The sequence below is a fragment of the Schistocerca gregaria genome, chromosome 8, assembly GCF_023897955.1.
Source record: "Schistocerca gregaria isolate iqSchGreg1 chromosome 8, iqSchGreg1.2, whole genome shotgun sequence".
Lineage (NCBI taxonomy): Eukaryota > Metazoa > Arthropoda > Insecta > Orthoptera > Acrididae > Schistocerca > Schistocerca gregaria.
The window spans coordinates 264564714-264577716 of record NC_064927.1 but is presented as its reverse complement, the minus strand read 5'-3'; the positions used below and the strand labels follow the sequence as shown (position 1 = coordinate 264577716).

The following is a 13003-nucleotide window of genomic DNA, read 5'->3' as shown; positions in this document are numbered from 1 at the left end:
CTACCCCATCAAAGACAGGGCTACCAGTGAAACAGTCATGTGGTCTACAAGCTAAGCTGTAACTACTGTCCTGCATTATATGTAGGCATGACAACCAATAAGCTGTCTGTCCGCATGAATGTCCATCGACAACCTGTGGTCAAGAAACGAGTGGACCATCCTATTGCTGAACATACTGCCAAACATGATATCCTGCATTTCAATGACTGCTTCACAGCCTGTGCCATATGGATCCTTCCCAACAACAGCAGCTTTTCTGTACTGCATAGGTGAGAACTTTCCCTGTAATACATCCTTTTTTTGTCATCAGTCTACTGACTGGTTTGATGCGGCCCGCCACGAATTCCTTTCCGGTGCTAACCTCTTCATCTCAGAGTAGCACTTGCAACCTACATCCTCAATTATTTGCTTGACTTATTCCAATCTCTGTCTTCCTCTACAGTTTTTGCCCTCTACAGCTCCCTCTAGTACCATGGAAGTCATTCCCTCATGTCTTAGCAGATGTCCTATCATCCTGTCCCTTCTCCTTATCAGTGTTTTCCACATATTCCTTTCCTCTCCGATTCTGCGTAGAACCTCCTCATTCCTTACTTTATCAGTCCACCTTATTTTCAACATTCATCTATAGCACCACATCTCAAATGCTTCGATTCTCTTCTGTTCTGGTTTTCCCACAGTCCATGTTTCACTACCATACAATTCTGTACTCCAGACGTACATCCTCAGAAATTTCTTGCTCAAATTAAGGCCGGTATTTGGTATTAGGAGACTTCTCTTGGCCAGAAATGCCTTTTTTGCCATAGCGAGACTGCTTTTGATGTCCGCCTTGCTCCGTCCGTCATTGGTTATTTTACTGCCTAGGTAGCAGAATTCCTTAACTTCATTGACTTCGTGACCCTCAATCCTGATGTTAAGTTTCTCGCAGATCTCATTTCTACTACTTCTCATTACCTTCGTCTTTCTCCGATTTACTCTCAAACCATACTGTGTACTCATTAGACTGTTCATTCCGTTCAGCAGATCATTTAATTCTTCTTCACTTTCACTCAGGATAGCAATGTCATCAGCGAATCGTATCATTGATATCCTTTCACCTTGTATTTTAATTCCACTCCTGAACCTTTCTTTTATTTCCATCATTGCTTCCTCGATGTACAGATTGAAGAGTAGGGGCGAAAGGCTACAGCCTTGTCTTACACCCTTCTTAATACGAGCACTTTGTTCTTGATCGTCCACTCTTATTATTCCCTCTTGGTTGTTGTACATATTGTATATGATCCGTCTCTCCCTATAGCTTACCCCTACTTTTTTCAGAATCTTGAACAGTTTGCACCATTTTATATTGTTGAACGCTTTTTCCAGGTCGACAAATCCTATGAACATGTCTTGATTTTTCTTTAGCCTTGCTTCCATTATTAGCCGTAACGTCAGAATTGCCTCTCTCGTGCCTTTACTTTTCCTGAAGCCAAACTGATTGTCACCTAGCGCATTCTCAATTTTCTTTTCCATTCTTCTGTATTTTATTCCTGTAAGCAGCTTCGATGCATGAGCTGTTAAGCTGATTGTGCGACAATTCTCGCAATTGTCAGCTTTTGCCATCTTCAGAATTGTGTGGATGATGCTTTTCCTACATCTCCATAACCCTCATGACCTCGAAGTCGCTGTCCTCACCCATCCAGCCCGTTCCCTTGTTCCCATTCCAGTACTATGGAGCCGTCATTCCATCACCATACCCAGTATTTTTATTTCTCTCCTTTTCCACTACTTCCTCCCCCCCCCCCCTCCCCATATCTCCCGTCCTCTGTCAAACCTGCAGTACTTCACTGTCCACCACCCCACTGCACTATCCTTCCCCCTCCCCACCGAAGTCTCCTCCTTACCCCCCCCCCCCCCCCCCCCCCCCCAGTCCTCACTCCCATCATACACTGGTGCTGTTGCTAGCAGTGTGATTTCAGTTGCCTGAGACTGCAGTCATGTGCGTGAGTTGAGTTTGTGTGAGTGTGTGTGTGCGTGTGCGTGTGTGTGTGTGTGGGGGGGGGGGGGGGGGGGGGGTGAAAGTGTGTGTGTATGGGGGGAGTGTGTGTGTGTGGGGGGAGTGTGTGTGTGGGGGGCCAGTGTGTGTGTGGGGGGGGAGGGATGGGGAGTGTGTGGGGGGGAGGTGTATGTATGTGGGGGGGAGTGTGTGTGTGGGTGTGTGGGGGGGAGTGTGTGTGTGGGTGTGTGGGGGGGAGTGTGTGTGTGGGTGTGTGGGGGGGGAGAGTGTGTGTACGTGTGGGGGGGAGGGGGGAGTGTGTGGGGGGAGTGTGTGTGGAGGGGGAGTGTGTGTGTGGAGGGAGTGTGTGTGGAGGGGGAGTGTGTGTGTGGAGGGGGAGTGTGTGTGTGGAGGGGGAGTGTGTGTGTGGAGGGGGAGTGTGTGTGTGGAGGGGGAGTGTGTGTGTGGAGGTTGAGTGTGTGTGTGGAGGTTGAGTGTGTGTGTGGAGGTTGAGTGTGTGTGTGGAGGTTGAGTGTGTGTGTGTGGGGAGGTTGAGTGTGTGTGTGTGTGGGGGGGGGGGGGGGTGATTGTGTGTGGGTGGGGTGATTGTGTGTGGGTGGGGAGTGTGTTTGTTGGGGGGTGGAGTGGGGGGGGGGGGCGGGGGCATGTATACGTGTGTCTATTGCTGAAGAATGCCAATGGGCAAAAGCTTTAATTTTGAGAGTATTTTTGTTGTGCTGCTCTGCGACTCATCATCTCCACTGTATAGTAAGTAACAACTTTCCTTCTGCTTCATGTGATATCTGTGCACACAGGTGAATTAATAAGTTTATACACACATCATGCAAGTACATTTCTTTATCTCACTAAATATTACCTGAAGCCACAGCAACTCTGTTGCTAAAACCTAATCTTGTTAATGTGCGGACTGCATCTGGCACTCTTGCTGGATACACACAAACTGCAGCTGTTGTTATTCCATTGTCTCTGGAAAATCCTGCAGCTTCCAACAGATCAGTAGCTATTGGCTCACATGCCTAAAACAAGTATGACTCATATACTAAATATACAGATTCAATTGTGTTAAAAGCCTTTTTTTTCTTTGCTGTGCCAATGACAAAATACAATTCAGAAAACCATTAAATGACAAGGAAAGAATCATTGGTCAGAACTTACCTTCAGAAGATGAAAATCTAACTATTGTTGACAGAAACACTTAAAACTGAAAAAAATACTGATCCTGACTTTTAGAATTTGTACAGTTTTTGTTCAGGAAAGAGGCACTGATTGCAGAAGCGTAGAAAGGTGGGTCAGATCACTTAGACCCTGAGTCAAGGAGGTATTCCTTCATCTTTTTTTTCCCTTCATCCAAACAACTCTCTATTTTTTCCTATCAACTCTACTAAATCAAACAACAGAAACTCCAGGTAGGGGTATCAACGATGTACGAAAAATAGATTGCTACTTACTGTAAAGAAGACATGTTAAGTTGCAGACAGGCACAATTAAAAGACACTTACATAAGGCTTTTGGCCACAGCGTCCATCAGTAAAAGAGAAACACATGCATACCATTCACACAAACAAGCAGGCACACCTAATGCTCACATGACTGACAACTCCAGCATCTTGGACCAGAAATACAGCAAATGTGCTATACTAGAAATACGCCTCATGAAGGTCACTACTATTTCTCTCCGACAGATTCCATGCACATTTCTGAATGAAAAAGAAAGAAACTTCATATGAGTATCATAAGCAAATACTGAAGCTGTATACATTCCTCATGTATTAATAATTTTTAAAGTTTTAATAGACTACAGCTGACTGTCTTATCATCAGCAGTTTTATTGCATGTCCTGGACACTTCCAATGAAATTTTACTGATGGCACGCTGCTGTGCATTAGTACGTCCAATAACAGAAAGTGTTACAATACGTTGAATGAAAAACTAAATCCCCTGCATACAACCAGTCACACTGTTTATTTGTTCCAAGATGTATTTCACAGTATTGTTCCCTCACATCAGATGGACAGTTGAGAGAATCAAGCTGTAAAACATGTCACAAACAAATAAATAATATGGTGATAGTACACAGTGTATTTTCTTTGTCATTTTAACAAGCAGATATCATACCTAAAATATAATAAAGATATTACGAGTGTGTTCCTGAGAGAAGCAAAGCATTAAATGTAGAAAAAAATACTTCTACACTACTTTTTTTGAATTTTTTTTTACCTGAAACTTATTTCTCAACAGTTTGCCTCCTTATAATTTTTTCTTAGCATCTTCTGACAGCTTCACAAACGGAAGCTGAACCATTCAATTATATGGCTTGTTTCCCGAAACAGGCAATTTATTAAAATATTTAATTATCTTTCATCTTCATGGGGCTTCAATCCTCTCAAAACTCTAATTTGCAGCTTATGGCTTACTTTGCTCATGTGAATGCAACCAAGTTTCTTGTTTACCATGTATGACTTAGGGAATTCACAGAAAATCTAACTCAAAACAGCCCAGTATAGATTTTAACAGAGTTCCTCCTAGATGTGTGTTCAGAGCATTAACCACTGTGTCACCTACTCGGTGGATCACAGCATGTGTGTGGACATCACTGGTACAATTTAATAAGTTGATATATTTTTTGTGTTTTTTTATTTATTTATTTTAGTTCCATTCTAATGATCATTTAGCTTATACAATAACTGAATTTATTCATTTTTGTCATGAATTAAGAGAATTATGGGTGTGTAGTGAAGTTTTGATCTCTTACAGTAACAGAAGAACTGAAAGTAATAAAAGAGATTTCTTGAACTTTTAAATGTCACTCCCAGTTCTACTCCTGCACATTATAGCTGCAAGTATACATGTTTTCTGCATAAAACATTACAGATGGCTCTTCAAAAAACTAGTCACAAATGTCACATTTATTAACATTACATTCATTGCGATTGTCCTGAAATGCGTAAACAGAATTAAAGTACTGCCACTGAACATTCAGTCCTCTGAACAGGTATGGAACTCCTGTAAACGTGTTCTCAAAATTTGATTTATTTTTGGTGTGGACTCTACTTTCTTAAGTTTATTTTGACTTGCTACAAAAACATATTAATATTACCTTTACACATAGGCGTTCAACATTGCTTGCAGTGTCATCACCAGACAATGTAGTCAGGTCAATGCAAGTGACTGCCCTGAGAAGCCATGCTGCTTCATGGTCACCTTTGAGTGACCTCCGAGAAAGAATGTCATCAGCTTGACGCATTATAGCAGAAGTATTCACAATTGCTTCATTGATCCACTTAACATCTGAAAAAATGGAATGTCCCAGATTACACCAATCATAAAAATACCAATTTAGGCTGCAATGGGTGGCATATCAGAAAACTGACAGGCAAATTACAGAGAAATTCAGTACATTTCAGAGTTGTATCGAAATTCCCTAGCAGGTCACTTGAACTGAACAGCCCCTCTTGTTTTCATATGCTCATGGTTTTAATCTCCTGGATTTGTGACTAACTTTTAAACTTATATACTAAGAAGCAGAATGAAAGTGAGCTACAAAAAGGAACAGAAGCTGAATCATCATCAGTTACTTCAGAATGAAAATCATGTCTATTAATGAAAATTCTGAATTGCCATGCACTTGGAATAACACAAATTGCATCTTTACAAAACAGATTTTGAAAAAGCAGGTCAGTTACCACAGATAGCCATATATCACAGTATTCACCTATATCAATTCATGATAACTTTTATATTTTACCATTTCATTTACTCTTATTCTGTTGTCCAAATCTTTTCATATCACCTGGAATTTGGCAAAGAACTTACTGGGACCTTCTGCCATCCATTTGCCTGGTTACACATGACAGCCACATCCTGTTCATTTTCATTCCAGTCATAAATAAATCTTCCATTTTAGTATGATCCCTGACACATTTATTTGTTTTCCCATCTCTCATAATATGTTAAAGCTTGATTTCATACATCAAAACTGAAGCAGTTAATACATATTAACGTACACTTTCCTTTCCAGACACACATAAAGCTTAGTTTTGAGAACATTATTTAGTTTACATTAACACTGACAATCATTTTTAGTCTTCTGTTCATTTCTTTTGCCTTTTATCTTGTCAGTGTCTTCAACTAACCTGAATAGAAAACTTAACTATTTCTGGGGTTTCACCGCTAATTTATATTAATTTATTTTCAATATTTTTATTCAAGGGTAAGGGTATATTACAAATACAATTTGTGGGTACCTGATAGTTTTAAGAATCACTAAAAATAGTCCAGAAAACTTGTGTTAGTTATTCAGAACAGAAAGAAAATTATTACACTAAAGAAGTAGCATAACCTAATGTAAATGAAGTTTTTCTCTATGGCCCTACTAAAAACCAGGAAAATCATTGATAACCTCAAAAGTTAAAAGTCATAGGGGTCAATAATGTAGTAAGTAAGTGATACGTCTCGCATGCACACGCGCGCGCGCGCACACACACACACACACACACACACACACACACACACACACACACACACACACACACACACACAGGCGCGCGCACACACAGGGGCGCGCGCGCGGGCGCACACACAAACACACGCGCGCGCGCGCACACACAAACACGGGCGCGCGCGCACGCGCACACAGGCGCGCGCACACACAAACACACGCGCGCGCGCACACACACAAACACGCGCGCGCGCGCGCGCACACAGGCGCGCGACAACACAGGGGCGCGCGCGCGCACACACAGGGGCGCACGCGCGCGCGCACACACAGGGGCGCACGCGCGCGCGCACACACAGGGGCGCACGCGCGCGCGCACACAGGCGCGCGCACACACAAACACGCGCGCGCGCGCACACACACAGGCGAGCGCGCGCGCGCACACACAGGCGAGCGCGCGCGCGCGCACACACACACACACACACACACAGGCGCGCGCGCGCGCGCGCAACACACACACACACACACACACACACACACACACAACGCGCGCGCGCACGCGCACGCGCGCACACACACACACACACACACACACACACACACACAACGCGCGCGCGCACGCTCGCACACACACACACACACACACACACACACACACACACACACACACAGAGGTTGCAAATGTGCGTATGGAGTACATGAAATGATTGCATTTACAGATCAACAGCACAAGTGGTTCTGAGGCACCAGGTATCAACCCACACTGAAATGTCCATATTATTACATGGTGTAACCTCAATGGGTGACAATTCAGGCACTGACTCTGGCATCCAGTCAATCACACAGATGGTGAAAACTGTTCTAGGATATGTTATGCCATGTCTGCTCAACCTGTTCGTGTAGTTATGTAAGAGTTGTTGGTTGAAGAGTCACATGAATCACTTTTCGTCCCATCATAACCCACATGTGCTAAACTGGAGACAAGTCTGGATATTGTGCTGGCTGGGAGAAGTTGCTGCAAATCTTGCACATTACACTGAGTTTCACAGGCAGTGTGTGGGCAAGTATTACCCTGTTGCAACAACACATCACCTTCCTGTTGCAAGAACAGCAAAAGGACAGGTCTAACAACATTCTGCACATATTGAGCACTGGTTAGCATACCCCCGTACCCACCATAAACACGAAATGTGAATGAGAGCTGTAGCTTATTGCACCCCAGGCCATAAGGCTTGGGTTGGGCCCGGTGTACTTTGGATGAATCCCTCTATAGTGCTCACCAGGTCTACGTCGTAAGAACAAACAACCGTCATTTGCACACAGGCTGAATCTGCCTTTAACACTGGAGACCATGGCACACAATTCTATCTTCCAAGTTATGCTCTGACAACAGCAATCGAGCTGTGCACGTTAATGCTTTGGTATGAGTGGAAGGCGGACTAGAGATATCCGTGCCTGTACTCCCACTGCTAACAACTGGTTCACGATTGTTCATGTTTACACATCTGGGCTTACAAGCTCTCTAATCAGTGCTGTGGTAGCTGTATGATCTTTCACTGCTGGCCTTACAATACAGTGATCCTGGCTGACATCTGTGCTGTGTGTACATCCAAAACATCATCTACAGGTGTGAGAATGTTCATGTGACCACTGATACCAGCACTGTTCCACGTCCAGCTTGTGTGGCACTACTCCAAAAGGAACATCCCATCACTCAGAAGGCCACAATTTGTCTTCTTTCAAACTTGCTCAGTTGGCTGCAGGAAGCAAGAGTGCACATCCATTGCAAGACTGTCTGCTTGCTTCACACATTTGTACCCCACTAACCCTTCTGTCTGTGGGCATTCCCTATTAAAATGGAAACACAGATGGCACTCTGGTAGCCTGGCAGCTATGACATTACGTTCTCTGGTGGGAGGATGGGTGGGCGCATGCAAGCGCACGCTTGGGGGTGCAGATGTGAGCGCGCATGCAGTGAATTGCAGGTATTACTCAAATATTTCACAAAAGGGTATCTAGTAATTTGCTCGGGGGGGGGGGGGGGGGGGGGGGGGGGGCTGAGTAGGATATATTGCAGACTCTGATCCTGGATACATTACTAATCTGAGTCAATAATCTAATATTTAATTTGAAGCTCAAGGCACAAATAGTCCTATTTGTAGATACTACATAATATTATGTTGTTTAGCCAACAAAAGAAGCATTAACATAGAAAGTAGTAAATGGTGTTTTTTGGTAAGGTGGGCCACATTAAAACACAGAAAACATTCATGTTGTTTTGAGCTTTAAAAACAACACTTTCGGTTACTGTAAGATTTCAAAAATAAATAAAAAAAAGATTGTAGAAAGTTATACATTTTAGTGTGCAAAATTCAAGGAAACTTAAAGCTGAAAATCAACACAATATACCAGTAAAAACTTGTGGGTTTAGCTATTTATGCTACAAAAATAACGACCAGCACTGAATATGCAGAAATAAGTAAGATATTAGATATCATTTATAGACACACTAAGGTACAATATTCTGTCTGAACTCCAAACTTCCAAAAAATCATTATTCAAAAGAACATAATTTGAATCCTTTCTGTATTTGACATGATGCATTCATAATGTGACATCTGTTTATACAACTGGGAATATTAACTACTGCCTCACTGATGAAATTTGTTTTCAACAATCCATTTCAGGTTGAGTGTACTAGTGGTTATACACTCTAATAACAGTGTAGGATAGATGTAACTTAGATTTGTGGTTATGAAAGCCAAAATAATGTGTACTGAAAGCAATAAAAATTCAAATGGTAAACAGAGGTAAGGATTCTCCTACAGCCTCCTCTCTCTCTTAACCCCCCCCTACTAGCACCATAACAACTACGTTATGTGCGATTCTGAGCAACTTTTTGCCATCATTTCTAGTTCACCTTATTTTAGCTCTCTGTTCCTCTATTTGTCCCAGACTAATGGAAAATATTTTTTAAATTTTGATATTCAAGATCTCTCTATGTAATTATCCACTGAACCTGCTGAAGATGTTCTTGTTCTGTCTGTTACAAAAATGCAAAATCCTTATTTTTCTCTTTTAAGATTCTTAAATTTTCAGATTTATTTATTTATTTGCATTTTTAAGTTAATCCCTTTACTTCATATGTATGTCATGGTGAACTTCATGAGGAAGAGCAGTTTTGGTTTTGAATATATGCATGTTAATAATTTGGTGATGGTTCACTCTGTAAGATAATCTGTAGTTGATACCCCCATCATTTAGAATGAAACAGGATTATGGAAAAGGGAGAGGAAGGAAGAGGGAAGGAGTGGAGGGGTAGGTGGGGAAAGAGGGCACGTGTGATATGTCTTGCATACACAGACACTGCAAAATGTTGACACTAGCTCTGTGAAGAATTCTTATTATTTATGCAAAATATTATTTCCCTGTACAGTAAAGAGCAGGACATTACTAAGTATGACAACAATTTTAATCTGATTGCCAATAAACTAGAAAAATAATCCTCAGCATTAAAACTGATCAATTTAATTTCTGGAACACCTCTTCCTTAGTTACTGGATCCTCATATCAATTTTAAGCATTCTTCTGTAGCACCACATTTCAAAAACACAACTGTTTATGATAAACACTTCACTCTGTACAAGGCCACATTCCAGATAAACACTGTCAGAACCAACTTAAATTTATGTTTGATGGTGACAAAGTTCTTGTTTTCAGAAGTACTTACCATGCTATTGTCAGTCTCCAATTTATGTCCTCTCTACTACAAACACCATCAGTTATTTTGCAGCACAAATAGCAAAACTCGCTTACCCCACTTAGTGTCTCATTCCCTAGTCTACTTTTCTCAGTCTCGCTTGATTTAATTTGACTGCATTTCATTACTCTTGTTTTATTTTTGTTGATGTTCATTACAACCTCTTTTCATGGAACTATCCATTCTCTTCAACTGCTCTTCCACTGGGCCTGGTGGTCTAGCAGTAAAATGCTTGTATGGAAACTGAGAGGCTGCAGAATCGAATCCTAGTTGGACACAGGTATTTCATTCTTTGTTTTAACCTAGCCATCGCCTCTCAACGACATGAGGAGTTACCAGAAACAACATGTGGTTCAGACTCCATGTTAAACTGTAGGGGTCCTTTCCCTGTTGGGTAACTGGTGCTGGTTAGGGACATGCAAGTCGCTGAAGTGGCAGCCAATTGAAGGACCTGCAACAGGTCACTGAACTGGAATAAAATTATTATTATTTTTTTCTTTTCTCAGACGATATGTCTGGTCAAAAATGGAAAGTGACATGGACCTTGATCAAGCGTGACTTCTTTTTAACTGTACAGTATATGTTATATTGCATTTAGGAACTTTTGGGTAATTGAACATGCATAAATAATTACGGATTTCTGTAGTTGTATATATAAGTTTGGATGTAGCTGTATTGCATTGATGTACTGGTGGATATTGTGTGGTATGACTCCTGTAGTTGATAGTATAATTGGTATAATGTCAACTTTATCCTGATACCACAGGTCCTTGACTTCCTCAGCCAGTTGGATGTATTTTTCAATTTTTTCTCCTGCTTTCTTCTGTATATTTGTTGTATTGGGTATGGATATTTCGATTAGTTGTGTTAATTTCTTCTTTTTATTGGTGAGTATGTCAGGTTTGTTATGTGGTGTTGTTTTATCTATTATAATGGATCTGTTGCAGTATAATCTGTATTCACCATTCTCCAGTACATTTTGTGGTGCATGCTTGTATGTGGGAATGTGTTGTTTTTAGTTTATTTTGTATGGCAAGTTGTTGTTGTATTATTTTTGCTACATTGTCATGTCTTCTGAGGTATTCTGTATTTGCTAGTACTGTACATCCACTTGTGATGTGATCTACGGTTTCTATTTGTTGTTTGCAAAGTCGGCATTTATCTGTTGTGGTATTGGGATCTTTAATAATATGCTTGCTGTAATATCTGGTGTTTATTGTTTGATCCTGTATTGCAATCATGAATCCTTCCGTGTCACTGTATACATTGCCTTTTCTTAGCCATGTGTTGGATGCGTCTTGGCTGATGTGTGGCTGTGTTAGATGATAAAGACGCTTGCCTTGTAGTGTTTTCTTTTTCCAATTTACTTTCTTCGTATCTGTTGATGTTATGTGATGTAAAGGGTTTTAGAAGTGTGTTGTGACAGTGCCACGACATTTAACAGTGCCGCCACAACAGTACGCACAAACGGCGATAGAGGCGCTTCGCAACTCGGCTGAGCACAGGAGCGCCACCTAGCTACGAACGGCGCCAGCCGCATGTCACGTCACGGCACGGCAGATGAATAAGAGATACTGAGTTGTTATCATGTAACCAGCTATCGTTTCTAAGTGAATGTGTTTGAATATCCACGCAATTATTGGTGATTAAAGGTTATAACACTTTTTGGCGACGAGGTCGGATATTTTCACTGCATTGTGGATTTGTGTGTTCGTGACGGGGCAGACATGGAACAGCTTATGCAAGCACTCATTGAACAACAAACACAGGTGACGGCTGCTATTCAGCCACAACAAACACAGCTGACGGCTGCTATTCAAGCACAACAAACACAGCTGACTGCTGCTATTCAGGCGTTGTCGACATCGCTTACTCATCGTCAGTCTTCCTCTTCTCTGCCTCCATTCCCTCCTTACGACGTGGCCGCTGAAGACTGGGAGGATTATGAGAAGCATTTGCGGCAACACTTCTTGGCTTTCGGCGTTGTCGACGCTCCTATGTGTAAGTCATTATTTCTATCTTGCATTTCCCCACAGATCTATCAGCTGCTATCACAGTTAGCCCCTCTGTGAGAACCTGCCTCTCTGTCCTTCCAAGAAATGTGTGACTTATTGTCTAACTATTACCAAAAAAACACCCACATCATTGCTGCCCGTGTGGCATTCTACCGGTGTCGTAAACAGCCCCATCAATCTTACTGGGCTTGGGCGGCGGAACTACACGGTCTGAGTAGGAAATGTCAGTTTGTCACGGACACTCATCATGAGTCTTATGCTGATTCAATGGTTAGGGATGCTATTCTACGGCTTGCTCCTGATAAAGAAGTTCGGCAACGTGCCCTACAACTGCCAAACCCGTCGTCGTCGGAAGTTCTAAGCATCGCTCAATCCTTTGAAGTCTCTCACGCTGCTGGCGCGCAAATAGACACGTGGTGTGATGTAGGCGCTGTACAGTCAACTTACGACACGGACAATTTGCCCGTTTCCCAGGAGAACGAAAATGTGGCGGCGGTTCACTCGCATAAAAAATGTCGCGTTGGGCCGCAATGCTCGCAGCGAAAACAGCAACCACAGAAGCAGGTTCGTTCCGCACTTCCTTCTTGTCCATGTTGCTTCGCACAGCATGACAGGGCCGCGTGTCCAAAACGTAGGGCCACGTGTAATTCATGTAGGAAAAAAGGCCACATTGCTTCTATGTGTCAGTCCCCTAAAGTTCCTGTCGACGAGGACGAGGACGAGGCATCGGACATGGATGTTAACTGTGTGTTTTCTCAAACAAATAAGTTGTTTGTTACTGTTCGTGTTCTGGATAAAGA

General features: G+C 42.3%; 1 protein-coding gene across 1 annotated transcript in view; it reads right to left on the bottom strand.

The window, feature by feature from the left end:
• The window catches only part of LOC126284368 (deoxyribose-phosphate aldolase), a 165760-nt gene that overhangs the window by 118039 nt on the left and 34718 nt on the right, over window positions 1–13003 (bottom strand). The window contains exons 2-3 of the mRNA XM_049983239.1: window positions 5091–5281; window positions 2850–3009 (exon numbers count right to left, since the gene is read on the bottom strand). Coding sequence (XP_049839196.1) covers window positions 2850–3009; window positions 5091–5281 — 351 coding nt within the window. The remainder of the gene's footprint in view (window positions 1–2849; window positions 3010–5090; window positions 5282–13003) is intronic.